The following is a 20,142-nucleotide window of genomic DNA, read 5'->3' as shown; positions in this document are numbered from 1 at the left end:
GGTCAATGAATCTTCGACAAAGCAGGAAAGAATATCCAATGGAAAAAAGACAGTTTCTTCAACAAATGGTGTTGGGAAAAATGGACAGCAACAGGCAAAAGAGTGAAACTGGACCACTTTCTTAGATATACACAAAAATAAATTCAAAATGGATGAAAAACCTAAATGTGAAACAGAAATCCATCAAAACCCTACAGGAGAACACAGGCAGCAACCTCTATGACACTGGCCACAATGACTTCCTGCTAGACACGTCTCCAGAGGCAAGGGAAAAAAAGGCAAAAATGAACTATTGGGACTTCATCAAAATAGAAAGCTTTCACACAGCAAAGGAAACAATCTACAAAACTCAAAGGGAACCTAGGGAATGGGAGGAGATATCTGCAAATGACGTATCAGAGAACCAGCTAGGATCCAAAATCTATAAAGAACTTATCAAACTCAATACCCAAAAAATTTTTTAAAAAGTCAAGAAATGGGCAGAAGGCATGAATAGACATTTCTCCAAAGACGTACAGATGGCTAACAGACACATGAAAAAATGTTCAACATCACTCGGCATCAGGGAAATACAAATCAAAACCACAATGAGATACCACCTCACACTGATCAGAATGGCTAAAATTAACAATTCAGGAAACAACAGATGTTGGCAAGGATATGAAGAAGGGAAACCCTCTTACACTGTTGGTGAGAATGAAAACCGGTTCAACCACTCTGGAAAACAGTATGAAGTTCTTCAAAAAATTAAAAATATAACTACCCTATGACCCAGCAATTGTACTACTAGGTATTTATCCAAAGGATACAAAAATAGTGATCTGAAGGGGCACATGCACCCCAAAGTTGATAGCAACAATGTCCACAACAGCCAAAATATGGAAAGAGTCCAGAGGTCCATCAACAAATGAATGGATAAAGAAGATGGGGTGTGTATATACATAATGGAATATTACTCAGCAATTAAAAAGAATGAACTCTTGCCCTTTGCAACAACATGAATGGAACTAGAGGTATTATACTAAGCAAAATCAGTCAGTCAGAGAAAGACAAATACCATATGATTTCACTCATATGTGGAATTTAAGAAACAAGAACAAGAAACGAACTGATGAACATAGGGGAAGGGAAGGAAAAATAAGATAAAAACAGAGAGGGAGCAGTAGCACCGGGTCTTCTGAGATTGCTGCCTCGGATTCGTGCTTTCTTCTTTCATCCGCCTCCCCAAAGGAGTACCCTCCCCTTCACCCCACACCTTGGACGTGAACTTCCTGCCTGAGGACTATAAAGACTAAGTTGTTTGAAAATGGAAAACCAAGAACCAGCGGATCCTTCTCAAAATACCAAACAGTCTATTATTTCAGAGGAGTTAATTTCAGAAGGAAAATGGGTCAAGCTTGAAAAAACAACATACATGGACCCTACTGGTAAAATAAGAACTTGGGAAACCGTGAAACGTACAACCAGGAAAGGACAGTCGGCAGATGGTGTGGCGGTCATCCCCGTGCTGCAGCGGACTCTTCATTACGAGTGCATCGTTCTGGTGAAGCAGTTCCAACCCCGATGGGAGGCTGCTGCCTAGAATTCCCCGCAGGTCTCATCGATGATAATGAGAGCCCAGAAGCAGCCGCTCTTCGGGAGCTTGAGGAAGAAACTGGCTATAAAGGTGACGTTGCAGAGTGTTCTCCAGCTGTATGTATGGATCCAGGTTTGACAAACTGTACCACACACATCGTGACGGTAACTATTAACGGAGATGATGCTGAGAACGTGAGACCTAAGCCAAAGCCAGGAGACGGAGAATTTGTCGAAGTAATTTCCTTACCAAAGAATGACCTGCTGAAGAGACTTGATGCTCTGGTAGCTGAGGAACATCTGACCGTGGACGCCAGGGTCTATTCCTACGCTCTGGCACTGAAACATGCAAACACGAAGCCATTTGAAGTGCCTTTCCTGAAGTTTTAAGGCCAAAGGACAGTAGCCGTGTTTTTATAAATAAGACCACCAGGCCTCCTTCACTAAGACTTTGTATTCAGTTTAGCTTACTGTAGATTTGAAATTAGCTTTTCCATTAAATAAAAGCAACACAGAATAAAAAAAAAAAAAAAAAAAAAAAAAAAAAAAACCAGAGAGGGAGACAAGCCATAAGAGATTCCTAACTTTAGGAACAAACTGAGGGTTGCTGGAGGGTGGGGGGATGGGCATTAAGGAGGGCACTCGATGTAATGAGTACTGGGTGTCGTCTGCAACTGATGAATCACTAAATTCTACCCCTGAAACTAATAATACACTATATGTTAACTAACTTAAATTTAAATAAAAAGTAATTTTTTAAAAAAGGTACAAGCTCTTCTCATTACCATCTTCCTTGAAAGAAACTTTAAAGAATCTCAGAGGGAATCTCAAAGATCAGGAATGTACCCTCCTTCTGATACTTGATAAATACGAGTTGTCACCTCGCCTGGTTTGTTTTAAGCTGAACAAACGACTGTGTTTGGGAACGGTGTTAAGTGACTGACAACCACTGGGGATATTTAGACAGGTCCAGGAATTTAAAAAGGCCTCAACGAGTTTCCTGCCTAGAACCCTCTCACTTGGTTCTGCTGGCAAAGAACACAAAGCAGGCCTTAGATTTCTGTAAGACATCTAATCCATATAAGGCCGGAATCTGAAGCTATCATAAACTAGGCTTAATGAAGCAGGATTTCACAAAATCTGAGGTCAAACGTAAATGTATTAAGTGCCTGGTTTTGTGCCCTCTGGTGGACACTATGGTTTTACAAAATAAGAAGGTTGCATCATTTACCTTCACAATTCTTGTAATTTGTAATCTGCTAAAGGTAAGATGAACATACTGGAAATACTAGCACACTAATAAGGACCGTATAATTGTGGTAATCATTTATATGTTCAAAACTATCCAGATTCTCCTCCTTACACACGCTCCAAGGGAAGACTGCTCTTCTCTGTCCCCTGAAGAGATGCAGCCATGTAACTGGTTTCAGGCAATGGGATGTGAATACATGATAGGTGTCATTTTTTTTTTTCCACGAAGGCATTTAATTAGTGGCACTCAGCTCTAACCTCCCTCCCATGTGGTATTCATCATGAAAGTGCATGTCAAGATAGGGCCTCTACCAGCCCAGATCCCACAAAAGCTCCCTGTTGACCTACAAGGGAGATTAGTATGAATGAGAAATACATTCTTATTATGAAAACCACAACATGTCGGAGGTTGCTTGTTACTCAAGAGTAACTTTGCCTATCCTCACTGATGAAGAATCAACTTCTAAAATTTTGGTACCTTATTTATAAGCATAACAAGGACACTGAGGGGAGAAATCAGCATGGAATCGTAGTCTGAAAAGATAGTTAATGCCATAAAAGGTAACAAAAGGGATAGAAAAGAGTGGGAAGACAATTAAAGCCAGAAAAAAACCCTCAAAAGCATAAAAATAAGAATGTGTTTTTGTCTGTGTTATGGGACTTAATACCATCATTGTGTACTTGGTGGGCTCCTTGAAAGGAAAGACCTCGGCTCCCCATCTTGAACCTCCCAGGTCCTGGCAACAATGGGCTCTCAAGTAATGTTTGTTGAATGAATTAGCTAAGTGTATTGAGGTCAAAGAAGTGATGAAGCCAAGTCAATCAAAAAGGTAAAAGAAAATTAATTTGGGGGCGCCTGAGTGGCTCAGTCGTTAAGCGTCTGCCTTCAGCTCAGGGCGTGATCCCGGCATTATGGGATCGAGCCCCACGTCAGGCTCTTCTGCTGGATGCCTGCTTCTTCCTCTCCCACTCCCCCTGCTTGTGTTCCCTCTCTCGCTGGCTGTCTCTCTCTCTGTCAAATAAATAAATAAAATCTTAAAAAAAAAAAAAGGAAAGAAAATTAATTTGATTGGTAAAAGCCAGCACTTTAAATATAGGGGATGATAAATGTACAACAGAAGTATCAATGTTGAGAAAGTATTTATTTTGGAAAGACCTCAGTTTCCCCATCCATAAAATGGGAACTGATAACCCCAAAGGTTTGCTCTTGTTCTCACAGGCTGGATGCTATTATGCCTTTTTGACCTAAGAGTCAGATTCCTTTCTCCATTTAAACTTTAATCACTTCAATGGTCTAACTATGTCATTGGATTTCTCATAACATTACTATTCTTTCGAAAGCTTTAAGGTTTTATACAATTCTATGCCAACATTAAGCCAGGGGTTCTTCACAGTGGAATAACATGAAGTTTTTGAAAAAAAGATTCAGCTTGTGGTAAGTTCAAACCAGGCCCAAATTACTTGTTAAGTAAGGTATAAACATGCACGTTAGATAAGGTGTAAACAATCTCATTTTTGTTCCAAATTCTATTCTTAGCGAAGTTATTGGGATGGCAGAGGGGTTGGGGGAGTAAAGGATGACCGCTATGTTGGTAGTGGATACAAATAATTAACTCCATCTGTGGCAACTAAAATTTTTATAATTATGATTTATTTAATTTAAAAAACTCAAAGAAAGAAAAGAAAAAATATTTTTTTTCCAAAATTTTCCAAAGTTGTACTTTGAAAATCCCTCTCCTATCATTTTTTTTCTTAAATATATTTAGGTTTCACTACTGGTTTTTCTGGTTTATTCTATTGTGTGACCATTACCACACCTTATATCACTATTTAATATACATGGAAGGGCAGAAGTCAGGAGCATGCCACCATTTACATTTCAGTCTACCTGAGGCAGATGCCAGTGCCCTTGGAAATGCGAGTCCTTGGGCCAAGAGCAAAGTGCTTTACAAGCAAAAGAGACGCAGAGGGCTCAAGACACATGTCCACTTAACATTCCATTCCCATAAGTATTGTTCTGCTCCTGGTGGCCAGCTACGGTTTACTGTGTGAACTGTCTTTAACTAGGCCTGGGCCAGCCTTTGTCCTAGGTAATATAAGTAAGCTATTAAGCAACAATGATGGGAGACTATGCTTATCAGAAGATAATTGTACACTTAGGATGGTATTAGCAGCAAGACCCATTCAGAGGGCCTTCGACCTCCCAGGAAGGAGATTAATTCATGATAAAAATAACCACTGGGACCTTCCTTGCCTTGGAAATTTTTTCTAAATAATAATCTTTGTTACAGAGGAAGATGATAAGATAGGGAAGGGAAACAAGCCTTCTGAACAATTTCAGATGTGATACGTTCAGATTAATGGGCTCTGCCAGACTGTTCTACGGCCAGTCAATGCTCCATTAATCTATTTTTACAATAATAATGAAGATACTTAAGACAAGTATCTACTATTGCGGAAACTAAACATACATCCCCACAGCTAATCTTGGAGAGGCTTACTATGGGGATGAAGGAGGCAGAGAGTTCCCCTTGTCTAATCACACATGGTCAGTTTGAACCATTTCCTTTCGTTTGACCTTCCTTGCAGGTCCTCAGGGAAAACATGTCTTAGATTTTCCCTCTGGTTGCAAGAAGCTCGTTGACTCCTCTGTACCAACTGCACATCAGAGCGTATGCTGTTAGCCCCCCTGTGGGTATGATGTGACCATCCAGGGCTGGATGGTGCCTCTGGTATATCTGCTCCTCACTTCCAGAAAGGCTTCTCAGACATAGTAAGATGCTAGAAAAGTGACCAATACGCAAGCTCCCAAGTATTTTCTCCCACGAAGCCTAAAATTCTCTGCTATGTCATAGCTGCACGATGGCTGCCAATATGAAATATTTTACTGTATTTGTACCTATAAAACCAAGGAGTTCTAAGTGTCTAATGTAAGAAGGTTAGCTAGAACACCCCGGAGAAGAATTCCTCTCATTTCCCTTTATTTTGACACCAACAGAGGGGCTCCTATGATGTGACGATTCGTCGTTAGTTTTCCACAATTACCTCTAAATGTCTCTTGGGTCCATCTGCTCCTTTCTACCTTCACAAGCACCACCTTGATTCAAGCTATCAGAATTTCTCACCTGGACTATTGCGATAGTTCTAAAGCCTGCTTTTCTAACCCAGCCTCCATACTGCATTCAGAGAAATCCGGTTTTCATTTTTACTGAGGTGAAATTCACTTAACATAAAATTAACCATTTTAAAGTCTACAATACATTGGGGTTTAATTCACAGTGTTGTGTACGCACCACCTATACCAAGGTCCAAACCCTTTTCATCACCCTGAAAGGAAAGTCCATACCCATTAAGTAATTACTTCCCAACCCCTTTCCCTCCCTGACTCCTGGCAAACACCAATCTGCCTTCTATCTCTATGGATTTACCTAGTCTGGATACTTCATATAAATGGAATCATGAAATATTTGTCCTTTTGTGTCTGACTTCTTTCACTTAGCATAATGCTTTCAAGATTCATAAATGTTGTAGCATGTCAGTATTTCATTCCAGTTTATGGCTCAGTAATATTCCATTATGCGGATAGACCATAATTTGTTTATCCACTCATTTGTTGATGGACGTTTGGGTGCTTTCCACTTTGGGCTAGTGTGAATAGTGCTGCTATGAATATTCATGTACAAATTCACAGTAATCTTACACCCATATACACAGGCACACATGCACATCTGATCATGACCTCACTATTTAATAGAAGATGAAGGAAAAAATTGGGAAGCCCAAAGAGACCTGAAGCTAAAATAACCTGTCAATACTGGTGGTGGGCGGAAGTTAATCAAAGCAGGTGGGCGGCATTATGAAAATAAATCTTTCATTTCTAAACAGTCCTGTGAAGCTTGCAGAAGTCTGGCCAGCCTAGAGCTGTTGGGCCCCCACATTTCAACGGGGTGGGAGGGGAGAAACTTAGTCCTGCCTAAGCCAGGATCTTCCACCCAACGTCACCATGAGCTCCTACGTTGCAGACGTTGGGGATTTCCCTTCTCACTCTCCAGGGCTCTTACCAATCAAACAAATATAACCAACCAAAAGAATAAGGTCAAACATTGGTCTTTAATCAGATTCTGGTTTCTGCTTTCAGACCTGTCAAAATACCTATAAAATACATAGAAACCAAAAATGGAGAGAGACGTCTGCTTCGGTGAAGTTTTAGAGGCAAATTTACCCAGCCTTCTAACCGTATGCCAATGTGATGAACACTTTTATGCTAATATTAAGCCAGACCAGTTGCAGGCATTTTGTTCATTAGAAAGCATAATTTTTCAACTCTTATCAGTATGTAAATTAGATTTTGACTCTCTAGTTGCTTGCTCCAAAGGCACACTGCCCCAAAATTCAATTAACATAATTTTCATTCCAGCGTGACATTTCAGGTGGTGAGGACTAGATAGGAAGGGCCCTAGCTAAGGACTGGGCTGGGGTTCCTCCACTTGTGGCAAAACCAAAAAAACTCAGTCTTCCCAAGATAAAAGCCACCAGAAATCAAACCACAAAGACATGAACCAGAGGAAGCAAGTATTTTCTTGCTAAAAGTTCTTTAGAAATCCTTAATGCCAATCCCCTTTGACAAATCAGGAAATGGGGCTCAGTTGCAGGGGCTCAAAGAGATCCCACTTGTCAGCATCGGCTATTCGAACAGTGGGTGAAAGCCTGCAGTGAATGCCAGAGGCAGCTTCCCCGCTAGGTCCAGCAGTAAAATCAAAGAAATATATTTTCCATCTATTCTTACCTGCTTTTTTTTTTTTTTTGCACTCTTTCCTCTCCCTGGTGCCACCACTCCCTAGCTACCCAGCATCTACACGAAGGTGTCCCATCTCTATCTACTCTCTCAAACACTACCTTAGAACCCAAATTTCTCCTTTCCTTCCTTCTTCTCTCCCTGTTACTGATCGTTTACTTTGATGACCTGTTGAATGCAATGGACTTCTCTCAGGAAAAAATAAATAAAATGCAGCACACAGTTTGCATTCGATTTGAGAGTTCTCAGACTTCCTAAAACCTGATCCACCTATCCCAATTTTAGAACTCTTCTTGCTTTCTGCCTTTCTCCCACTAAGCAATCATGGGGGAAAGCAGTCAGAAAACTTAAACTTTACACTGAGAAGAACTGCCCAACCCAGGTTCCTCACAAAGCAGAGCCTGAGACAAAGCCTTAAAAGCCAGCACTTGATTGGAAAGTGTGATCCCAGGCACCATTTGGGAGAGGGGTAAAGGATGCATAATGGAGTCTGCCAACCTGAAAGGGGGGTGGGGGAACATGAACCCCTCGGATGGCACAACCTGCAAGCCTAGTAAATATCTGAGGAATCCCAACCCAAGCCCTAGGGTGAGTGTTGAGAGATGCAAGAAGTGAGCCCGAGGGGAGGCACCGCTCTCTGCACCAGCACAAGCTGGTCTGAGCTCTCCCTGAACTCGTCCCCACAGCAGTAGCCCGAATACAACACAGGTAAGGCTAAGAAGATCGGAAGCAATGCTTACTAGGTATCTGACGCAGGATCTTAGACATTGTCTAAATCACTTTCCTCATTTATCTGAAAAACTAACTCACACTCATCTCTCAGTGACTGCTAAGAATTCTGCTGGCCAGAAGCTTCCTGAAACTATCTAAATATTCAGACTTTGAACTAAATTAGTTAAATATACTAAGGCAGTGGCCTTTAAAGTGTGGTTCCCAATGGGCGGCATCAGCAGCCCCTGGGAACTTGCTACAAATGCAGATTCTTAGGATGTGCCTCAGGCCTCCTCAATTAGAAACTCTAGAGGTGGGTCCAGTAATCTGCTTTCACAAGCCCTTCAGGTGATTCTGACACAAGTTAAAATTTAAGAATCACTGTACTGAGGTATATCTATACATATTTCATGAAATAGTATGCAACCATGGACACTGTTCTTGTAGATGAATATTTAATGACAGGGAAAAGTATGCCCAGTATATACTAGGGGTCCTATAAACATTGGTTAAATGAATAATAGCTAACACATAGAATCCTTACTATCTGCCAGGCTCTATTTCAGAGCCTTACCTATATTAATTCACTAAATTCTCAGACCAAGGCTGTAAGGTAGGAGCTAATATTATTCCAATTTTATAGATGAAGAAACTTCATGAAGAGGTTAAGAGAACGTTTAAGATCATACAGCTATTAAGTAGTAGAGGTGAAATTCACACCCAGGATCCAGAGTTCCTCCTCTTAACCATTATGGATGGATGGATGGATGGATGGATGGATGGATGGATGGCTAGATGAATGAATGGGTAGGTAGATGGATGTTGATTCTCCTTGGCATCTTATTTTGTAGTTTTCTCTATAAAACCATACTACAACTGGGCATTTTGTGTCAGAGGTGTTTCACAGATACAGTAGCCCCCCACTATCCATGGGGGGATACATTCCAAGACCCTAGTGGATGTCTGAAACAGTGGATATTATTGAACCCTATATATACTACCTTTTTTCCTATACATAATACCTTTGATAGAGTTTAATATAAATTAGGCACAGTATGAGATTAACAATAACTAATAATAAAATAGAAAAATTATAATAATATACTGTAATTAAAGTCATGGGAATCCAGTCTCTCAAAATATCTTACTGTACATACTCACCCTTCTTGTGATGTTGTGAGATGATAAAATGCCTCTATGATGAGATGTAGTGAGGTGAATGTCATAGGCATTGTGATGTAGCTTTAGGCTACTACCGACCTGAAGATCTGTCAGAAGGAAGATTATCTGTTTCTGGACCACAATTGACCACAGGTAACTGAGACCACAGAAAGTAAGCCACAAACAAGGAGGGACCAATGGACATAAAACTATGCAATCACTAGTTTTATCTGCAATCACAGATGCAGCTCTTTGGAAGTCAATCATTTCCCCCATGAGGTGAATCTCATTTTCCAGATATCAATTAATAACATCTTTCCTGGCACTATAAGAATCCCTTGTCTTTAAAAGAGTAGCCTTTTATTCACAGAGAACAATGGCTTTTTTATGGCATAACCATGCCATTAGCCAAGCCTGAGGGGCAGTTTCAACCCTCATTTTAATAATGGAAGTGCATTAACGCTGTACACTAACAAGGGCAGGCTCAGTCTGTGGCCGCGTATTCTGTTTGTTATTCTCTTTCTTCCATTCTTTCTACATCATTCTTTCCTTCCTACCTGTCCTCCTTCCTTCTTTCCTACTCTCCTCCTTCCTTCCTTCCCTGTGAAGGTAATTGGTGGAAGGAAAAATGAATTTAAGTTTAGATAATGTGGTTGATTTTTTAAGAGAGAAACAGATTCTTTTTTTTTTTTTAAGATTTTATTTATTTATTTGAAAGAGAGTGAGAGAGCATGAGCGGGGTGAGGGGCAAAGGAAGAAGCAGGCTCTCCACTAAGCTGGAAGCCCGATGCGGGGCCCGATCCCACGACTCTGGGATCATGACCCAAGCCGAAGGCAGACGCTTAACCAACTGAGCCACCCGGGTGCCCCGATGTGGTTGGTTTTTATAAGGAATTTATTATACTCTATACAATGCCTTTTACTTTGGCAAACTGTTTATTTTCCCATTTGAGTCTAGTGAAAATCTCATGAAATAAAACTAAATATATCATTATTTTGCAGATTAGAAAACTGGAGTTACCATTCCATACCTTCCGCCCAAGCCAAAAAAGAAAAAAGGGGAAAAAAAGAAGAAGAAGAAGAAGAAAAGGAATTCCACTGCTCTATTCCTTTTGTCTATTAAAGAGGAGAGAAAAACTCAGCCCCAAGGTGTCGTTAAGCCCATTGGTTAGTGGTCTGTCCTTGGGCTGAGGCACCATGTAAACTTACTATAACAGTACCACTGCCCAGAGGAGATCTGTCCAACTGAGCCAGGCAGGCAGGAAGGTGAGAGGCTGGTGTCCTTCCTGCAGTGGAGTCTGTCCTTTTCCCTTCTTCCTCCACTTGGCTGCATTATCCTGCATTTATTTCTTGCTGAAAAGCCTTGCACAAATACACCAAGATGGTAACCATACAGGGGCAGAGCCAGCAGCAGACGGTAATCTGTCTTCACTGTCATCCTTGGGCAACCCCTTTCAGCTGTGAGGCCTCCAGTCACATCCTCCAGGGGACTCCCAAGGAAGGCATCCTTCAGAGTGGGGCAAGGACCCAAGGGCCAGGGAGTCGTTGCCTCCTTATACCTTCCCCCAATTTGTTTAGAGACAGGATTGTTCGCTCATTTGAGTCACTCAACAAATACTTATTCGGCACTTGCTATGTGCCAGACACTATGCTGGGTGCTTGGGATACACCAGTGAACAAAACAAAGATTTCTAAGGTGGAGGAGCTTACGTTCCAGAAGGGGAGGCACACCATAAACATGATCATTAAGCAAAGTGTGTAGTACGTTAGAGGATAAGGGACATGAAGAATGAAAGTGAAGCACAGAGTGGGACAGGAAGTGCAGTGGCAGGGGTGTGAGCATGTCACAGGGGTATGTGGGCAGTCAGAAAAGGCCTCACTGAGATGGGGAGTTATAAACACAGACTGGAGGAGGAGAGGGAATGTGAGCCATGCTGCTATCTGAGGGAAGAGTTCCAGGCAGCCAGAACAGCTTGGATCAGAACCCTGTTCCCCTAACATCTGGTACAGAGCCTCCAGCACCTCACCCAGTGGAATCTGATATGGGGAAGGGAAGTGGAACAAATGGGCGTTTTTACAGAAAATCTATTACAGAGACATTATGATCCAGGCCTCCCAGCTGTAATAATGCAAGCACTCAGTGGTAACACCTATGATTCACTGGGAAAGGTTGAACAACCAGCTCTCCAGGAAGGTCTGGGATGTGTGTCAATCTCCATGGAATACATACTTTCCTCATGGCTAATTTCAAGCTACCAAAATGAGATCACTGAACTTGGATTTGGAGCTGGCTCCAACACACGGATCCTCATCCTTTTCTAGGGAAAAACGCCAAAAAGTGACACCAAGTGTTTCAGGATTTCTCATCACCACCCCTTCCTTAATACTTCTTTATTATGAGGTGGGACCTTCTATCCTCTGCCTTCACATCCAGCACCACAGTCAAATCAAGAATGTGTCTTTTCCTCTATGCTCTGTAGGGAAATTTCTGGAGAAAAGCTAAATGGAGAAAGAAAATCCCAGGGAGATGGAGATATTAAATAAGGAGTTAAGAAGCAAATGCTGAGATGAAGGGAGAGGAAAACCTAGCCCCCAACACACAGTTCAACTAGCTGAAATATCAAGAACTTATCTAAGTTAGAAGCCTGAGAGTTCTAGCACCAGCGGGGGGAGAATGAAGGAAGAAAACAAACAAAACACACTTGAAAGCAAATGTACTTTTTACTTGAGAAAATGATATGACTCTATCCAAAATACAAATGTGAGTGCAGCTTTCCCTCCTGAGCTAGTTTTACAAGAAAAAAAAAAAAAAAAGAATTTTTCTTCTTCTTCTTCTTCTTCTTCTTCTTTTTTTTTTTTTTACAAAGGACTTGGCCTGGGGTTAGGAAAGGTAGGCCTGAGTTTAAAACTAGGTTTGCAAATTTGTTTTAATTACAGCCTTTCATAGTAACAAAGGCGACTACACTGCATGAAGCCACCTGCTTCTCTTGGTTTCTTCCGAAAAATCAACCAGAACAAAGGGTAAGATTAAAGTCCAATTAAAACAGGCAAGAAGATTTTAAGTCTGCCCCTGTCCTCACCCAAAGAAGCTCTGAGTACGAGGGACAGAAAGATACCAGGGACAGACACACAGACAGGTACACTTTGACACTTAATTCATGGGCAGGGGCCCACATTCTTCGGTTAGACTGTCTGAACCCATTCAGGGAAATAATCCTTTTCCATTTATAGCCACTTGGAATGCTGAACTGACTCTACCTTGGAAAGCCGTTGTGGGATATAGCCATTAGAAGTTATCCTTATGTCTGTCTCTGAAATTCCATTCCAATTTGGTTCGAACAGAACCAACTCTGCCCAGCCTTCTGGATGCAATATTCAAGGTATTCTTTCTGTGCACTTTACGGAAGGGAGAAACAGGAGAAACCATGCAAATGTTTTAGAGGCTTTCTTCCAAAGGGATGCTGCTTTTCCTTATTTCCTGTATAAAATATTTTTTACCTACCTACCTCATTGAGTTCCTGTGAAGACCAGGATTTAAATAAAAGTTAAAGCACTTTGAACTTTGGGGCAAAGAAGTTTTGATAAATGCACTATTAGTTAATGTCTTAATGGACATCTGCTGTTTGACTTCCTGGAACCTTTAGTACCCTTCACTAAACTCTAAATATGATTCAGTGTCAGCATCTGTCATTGCACAGACCATGCCTCTCTGGCCAGTGCTCATCTAGAGATGCTTCCTGACCCAAGTAGAAACAGTCATGGCAGCCTGCCCCCTGGGCCATTAGGGAAAGAGTCTACGTTTTGAGGCTCCACATTGCAGAAAGGCCTTCACAAATAAAAGAAGTCTCAGCTGCACAGCAAGTTCTACGTGTGCAGACTTGAATTCGAGTCTGAACTCCAGATCTTTTCCTCCTCACCTCTTAGCCATCCACAGCTGCTGCCACCGTTCTGCGCAGGCTCTGAATGGCTCACACGGGTACTGCCTGACAGGAGCACCTCTACACAAGCTCCTCACAGCCTGCCCTGGGGTTTGTCTGACCAGAAGCACGGGCTCACACAGAAACAACCAGAAATGCAGGAGAAGGAATACCCATGGAGCACCACCTGACCACAGCGGAATAAGTCAACACATAGATGCTCCCTCCTTCCTTCCTCAGGCAGATAGTTCTAAATCTCTGATGGGCTTCTGAGCGAGAGCACCCAGTTACCCCTGGAAGTGCCCAGTCAGCTCTGTGATCTTGGGGAAGCTACTGGATGTCTCTAGGCCATTATTACCCTTTCAAAAATGGGGAAACTATTACCTACTTTGAAGATCTCTAAAGCCACTGACCTATCCATGGTTAGCTATTGTGACTTTCAGCTATAACCCTTTAAAATCCATTTGCCAACAACAAGCAAATATATCCTTTGATCCAAGTCTTCCTTCAGAATGCCGAACAGGTCATGCTCACTTTATATTATACTTCAAACCCTTCATGATCGTGATCACTCATACTGTTCTTCTCTTGTCTAGATAATTTCTGCCTTTGTCGTCCCTCAAAGCTCTCATTTTCCAATCTCTACATGAACATGGTAAGTAAAATTTTTCCAAATTCTTCTTCTAAGAATGTGAGACTGTATAGTGGAATAGTAGAAAAAGCTCTGGACAAAGGCCCAGGAACTGTGGGTTCCGGGCTTGACCAGCCAGTGTCAGCCTCAATGACCTTGGGCAAAAACCTCCACTTTTTGAAAATAAACAAAAAACAAAAACAAAAACAGAGGCACCTGGATGGCTCAGTCAGTTGAGCATTCAACATTTTCTTTTTTTTAAGATTTTATTTATTTATTTGACAGAGAGAGAGAGAGACAGCCAGCGAGAGAGGAAACACAAGCAGGGGGAGTGGGAGAGGAAGAAGCAGGCTCCCAGCAGAGAAGCCTGATGCGGGACTCAATCCCAGGACTCCAGGATCACGCCCTGAGCCGAAGGCAGACACTTAAAGACTGAGCCACCCAGGCGCCCCCAGCATCCAACTTTTGATTGCGGCTCAGGTCATGATCTCAGGGTCATGAGATCGAGCCCTGCATCAGGCTCTGTGCTGGACACGGAGTCTGCTTGGGATTCTCTCTCCTCCTTTTCCTCTGCCCCTCCCCCTGCTCGCATTCTCACTCTCTCACTCCAAAATAAATAAATCTTCAAAAACAAACAACGAAAGAAAGAACCTTCACTTTTGGGTTCAGTGCTCCCAAATTAAAAGGAGGTGGCCAGTGAAGTCATTTCTGAAGTCCCTTCTTGTCCTCACTTACAGTGTCTGAGCCAGATGTCACAGGTTGGTGAGGTGGTCTCAGGCCAGCCATTTAAACCTGGATGTCACCATGTGCCTCCTCATCCCCATCTTGCCCATTCATTTCTAAACCACAGGATGCCACACCAAAACGACATCGGACAACTGTCCCCATGACCACCATGAATGCATGCAAAACGGTTGGAGGAAGACAGTTCAATAACATGAAATATGTATCTCAGAACTTATGTAGAGTATGATCTTATTTTTATAAAAGGAAAAGTGGGTGGGGGAGAGATATATGCATAGAAAAATGTTTTAAGTTACATACACCGCAAAAGGATTAAAAGTGGTATTTTTACCTTATGGTTGCCTAATTTTTTAGGTTTCCTACAATTAGAGTGTATTAGTCTTTGGAATAAAATTTAAATAGGACTATGAGCTGAACCTGCTCTGGGCAGAGCCTCTGATGCTGCCTGAGCCTCCTACATTGCCAAATACCTCTCTGAGCAGCAGCTCTCTTATAACCATAAACCCTTCCCCCCAAACCCCATCATTCCTCTCACCCCCTCTGTGCTCAACAACAAACAAAATGGTGTCCCCAGGAGGCCACTGTTAAATGCCTCTGTGTGCTTTTGGAGGAAAGCAGGAGACCTGAGAGCCTTGTCTGGACCTTTCCATTGGTACATGGATTTCCTTCTCAGATTCGTTCATTCTCACCTTGGATGGCAGTAACAGGTGATTCTTTAACGGCTTGAGGACTACTTGGGGGGGGGGGGGGGAGTCATGAACCAGAAAGGGTAGGCCCTAACTGTGGGCTGCTCAGAACCAACCTGTAGGTAAAGAGATAAGGAGGAGAGAGAACAAAGGAGGTCAGGGATGGTGAGGAAGAAATGTGATCCCAAAAAATCATTAGGAGGGAAAAGTTTCCTCCAAAGGAACTTAGGAAAGACTGTGAATTCTGAAGTCAAATACAGCTGGTTGTAATCCTATCTGCTAGTTACTGCTCTCACCTGCTTTCAACCTTAGCTTCCTTAATCATAAAATGGCTATAGAAAAACCTATCTTGATAGGCTATTTTTAAGATTAAAGGAGAAAATGCCTCTTGAGGGGCCTATAATAATACCTAAATAAAGTAGGTCCTCCATAACTTCTACTATTAATAATTTGAATTTATTGTTGTAATTTATAATATTAAAAATAAGCAAGCTTGCCCTGGGCTGCATTCCAGATGGAATTTGCAAGTAACCACAAGTAGTCACAAACCACCACACACAGTATCTTTCATGCGTTTAGCCAACAAAAATTTATTGAACAATTGCTAAGAACAAGGCTCTGGGGAAATAAGTCTGCGCCCTTAAGAAGTGACCAGCAGAGAGAGTGAGGGAGACATGTACACAGAGAGGGAATCACTGGGTGATGAGGGGGTGAACGGTGTGAAGGCGGAGCTGCAGGAGCACCGCAAAGGGGATTCACTGGGAGAATCAGGAAGGCTTTACTAAGGACGCAAGGCTTGCTCTCACTGTCTGAGGAGGCTGGTTTTTTTGGGCGGGGGGGGGGGGAGCAGAAAGGGCATTTTAGTGCGCTCGGTCTGTACAGAGTTAGAGTTGTGGAAGGGTCATAGTATATGTGGGAGATGGAATGACTTCCAGTATGACTAGGGGCATTTGTATCAGGAGAGATGAGAACTTAAACAGGAGGACAGAACCAGGCTGTGATGGCCTTGCATAGCATGGTAAGGGTTTGGCAAGGCGGTGCCAGCACAGATCTTTCAGCAGATGAATAACAAGATCAGGTTTACATTTGCACTCTAACAGGAGACTGGAGGCTGGAATGAAGTAAGGAGAACTTTGAGGCAGGATGACCAGAAAGGAAGCCACTATAATAATCCAGAAAAGAGACTTGTGAGGATCCTAATAAAGAGAAGACAGTGTCAATAAGAAGGGGATTGGATTTAGAAACTATTTCAGTGATAGAATTGAAAAGATATGGAGACCAATGGGGGCAATATGGGAGAGGGATGATTCCAAATGGGGATTAGTTCCAGATTATAGCTCAAAAGACTAGATGGCTGACTTCACTGGGAAATAAGCAAGGAGGACCCAGTTGTAAAGGGAAGCTGAATCCAACTTGAGTTGGAGATGACTGCGGGACATGTAGATGAGATGTCTGGCTTAGGGCTGGAAATATGGATCAAGAACTCAAGAGAGAAGTTGGATGCAAATTTGGGAATCATTAACATGTGGATTGTAGTTGATACAATGGCAATATGTAAGATCACAAAAGGGAAAAAATTATAAATTGGAAAGGTACCAATGACTAGGGAGACCATATATCTCAGGTTGCCCAGGACAGTCCTGGCTTACACCTGTTGTCCTAGCATAATTATCCATAGCAACTTGTTTTATTTCAAAAGTGTCCCAGTTTAAACAGTAAGTTTTATAGTCCTCCTAACCAATAACCCAACTCTGGGGACCATCAAACAAGAGTAAAGGAGACAAAGAGGAATATCAAGAAGTAGAGGGAAACCAAAAAAGAGGGCTTCTCTAACCATATAGGGAATAGGCCCCTAATTAAATGTGTAAATTTCATGCTATCAAATAAAAAACAACAAATTTTTTATTGGAACTAAATCATTTAAATTAACATCCCCTATTGAAAAATAAATGTAAGAAACAAGCCATGAAAATTCCCAAATAAAAACAAAAAGAACAAGAACTTTACCATGTTTTAAATTGATTATAAAGCAACAATAAAAGAGTTTGATGAATGAACTGACAGAAACATCAATGAAACAGAATAAAGGGTACAGAACCAAACACATATGGGAGTTTAATACATGATAGAAGTGACTTTCTCATAGAAGAAGCTAAGATATATTAACCATTAAATGATGGTGGGACAGTTGGCCAACCATCTGGGAGAAAACAGACTAGATTTTTATACTTTATTCCCATTCCAAATGGATAACACATTAAACATTTTTAAAATAAACCACAAATATACCAGAAGAAAGCATGAATGCTTTTTTAAAAAAATCATCTTGAAGCTGATGATTGGGTTGAAATGGCCTTTAAAACACCAAACACATAAAGAAAAAATTGATATATTTATCTCAATAAAAATTAGCATTTTCTGATGGACAAAAGAACATGAATAAAGGCAAAAGTCAAATAGCAACATGGAATATTTGCAACATATATGAGAGACCAAACTTGACTTCTTATGAATCAGTGAGTAAAAGACCAACAACCCCATTTTCTAAGTGAATGAAAGATATGAAAAGAAAAATAAAAATTTCTGCTATGCAAAAGATGCTTAACCTCATTCATAATTTTAATTACTTCTACCTCATGTTGGTAAAAAATTAATAATAGTTATTGAGATATAATTCACATACCATAAACTCCCTCCATTTAAAATGTTTAATTCAGTGGTTTTTAGTGTGTTCATGGAGTTATGAAACCATCATAGCATACCTTTCTGAGCCTCAGTAATTCTAGGGGTGATTATGGTCCAGTCCTCATGAAGCTGTTACAAGAGGTGATTAGGAATATGCTTGTAGAGGGCTCGGCACAGTGCCTGGCCAACAGGAAGCCCTTGAGACGGCAGGAGCAGTTATTATTACTACCTAGGGTCACACAGTGAATCAAGGGTGAAGCTTATGGTAGCATGAGACCCACCTCCCCAGAAGGGCTTGTCTTCCTACCTCTGCCATATAGATACTTCTGGGCAGTCACTTAAGGAAGTACAGGTGGAAGAGAAGCAATGACTGTAATTGTTTATAAAGCTCTGAGATCACTAATAATTGAGTCAGCCACAACTCCTCCCATCAGCTAAGCCAGTGATTCTCAAGTTAAGACTGAACACCATTTGGTACACTTTTCTGATTATTATCCTACATGTACATTTTCATAAATACTCAACGATATTTCTAAATCAGTATTAAAATAAAAATATGGGAGGGCATCTTCGTGGCTTAGTTGGTTAAGCATCTGACTCTTGATTTTGGCTCAGGTCATGAGATCGAGCCCTGTGTCAGACTCTGTGCTCAGTGGGGAATCTGCTCTCCTTCCCCCACCCAGCTCTCTCTCTCTCTCTTTCTCTCTCTCTAAAAATTAAGAAATCTTTAAGATATATATTTTTAAAATAAATATTTTGGTAAAGACAACAAGATTCAATTAGACATTGCTTTTCAAAATAGGATACTAAACAGGATACAGCAATTTTTAAAGTAGGTAGCTGGTAACCATTTAATCAACTCATGAACACCGAGAGTATAAAAGGATTTTAGAACTGGAAGATTCCATTGAAAGAATGTTGGTATGCCAAGTCTCCTTTCCTACTAAGGGTTGGGATAGACACCACTTGCCCCTCACCTCAGAAAATTCAGTTTGTATGCCCTGTAGCAGAGGGGCACGGTGGACTCGCACATCTCACTCGGTACACAAATCTTACAGTCAGCCATCTCATTCAGGGAATGGATCTGTTGAGGAAACTTTCCTACACAACTACAGAGGACGTTCACATCAGGCTCCTTTATTAATCAGGCTAGTCCTTCATTCATAAATGAAAGGAATCTCCAAAAACTAGAACTTTTTAGGGAAGTCAGCCATATGAAACAGAAGGACCAAAAAAAACTAATCAAACCACAATCAACAAAACTAAAGGCAGCCTTCAGAATGCGAGAAGATATTTGCACATGGCATATCTGATAAACAGTTAGTACCCAAAATCTATAAAGAACTTACCAAACTGAATACCCAAGAAACAAATAATCCAGTAAAGAAATGGACAGAAGACAGGAATAGACATTTCTCCAAAGAATGCATCCAGACGGCTAAGAGACATGTGAAAAGATGCTCAACATCACTCATCATCAGGGAAATACAAATCACAACCACGATGAGATGCCACCTCATACCAGTCAGAATGGCTACAATTAACAACACAGGAAACAACAGATGTTGGTGAGGATGTGCGGAAAGGGAAACCCCCTTACACTGTTGGTGGGAATGCAAACTGGTGAGTCTGGAAAACAGTGTAGAGGTTCCTCAAAAAGTTAAAAATAGAACTACCCTATAACCCGGCAATTGCACTATTATGTATTTACCCAAAGAATACCAAAATGCTGATTCAAAGAGGCACATGCATACTGTATGGTGACTAACATAATATAATAAAAAATCATTAAAAAAAAAAAAGAGGCACATGCATCCTGAAGTTGATAGCGGCATTATCAACAATAGCCAAACTGTAGCGAGAGCCCAAATGTCCACTGACTGATGACGGATAAAGAAGACGTGGTATATACATACACTGGAATATTACTCAGCCATTAAAAAGAATGAAATCTTGCCATCTGCAATGACATGGATGGAGCTAGAG

The 20,142-nt window shown here is 41.3% G+C and overlaps 1 protein-coding gene across 1 annotated transcript; it reads left to right on the top strand.

The window, feature by feature from the left end:
* The first annotated feature begins 1,164 nt into the window (after positions 1 to 1,164).
* LOC113242298 (ADP-sugar pyrophosphatase-like) lies at positions 1,165 to 2,087 on the top strand. The gene is given in 2 exon segments (XM_044377627.3): positions 1,165 to 1,556; positions 1,559 to 2,087. Coding segments are annotated over 2 exon segments (657 nt in total). The 5' UTR covers positions 1,165 to 1,306; the 3' UTR covers positions 1,966 to 2,087.
* Positions 2,088 to 20,142: the final 18,055 nt, after the last annotated feature.

Source organism: Ursus arctos, unplaced genomic scaffold (assembly GCF_023065955.2).
Source record: "Ursus arctos isolate Adak ecotype North America unplaced genomic scaffold, UrsArc2.0 scaffold_25, whole genome shotgun sequence".
Classification (NCBI taxonomy): Eukaryota; Metazoa; Chordata; class Mammalia; order Carnivora; family Ursidae; genus Ursus; species Ursus arctos.
The sequence above is the reverse complement of the archived record's forward strand: the minus strand, read 5'-3'. Positions and strand labels throughout refer to the sequence as shown.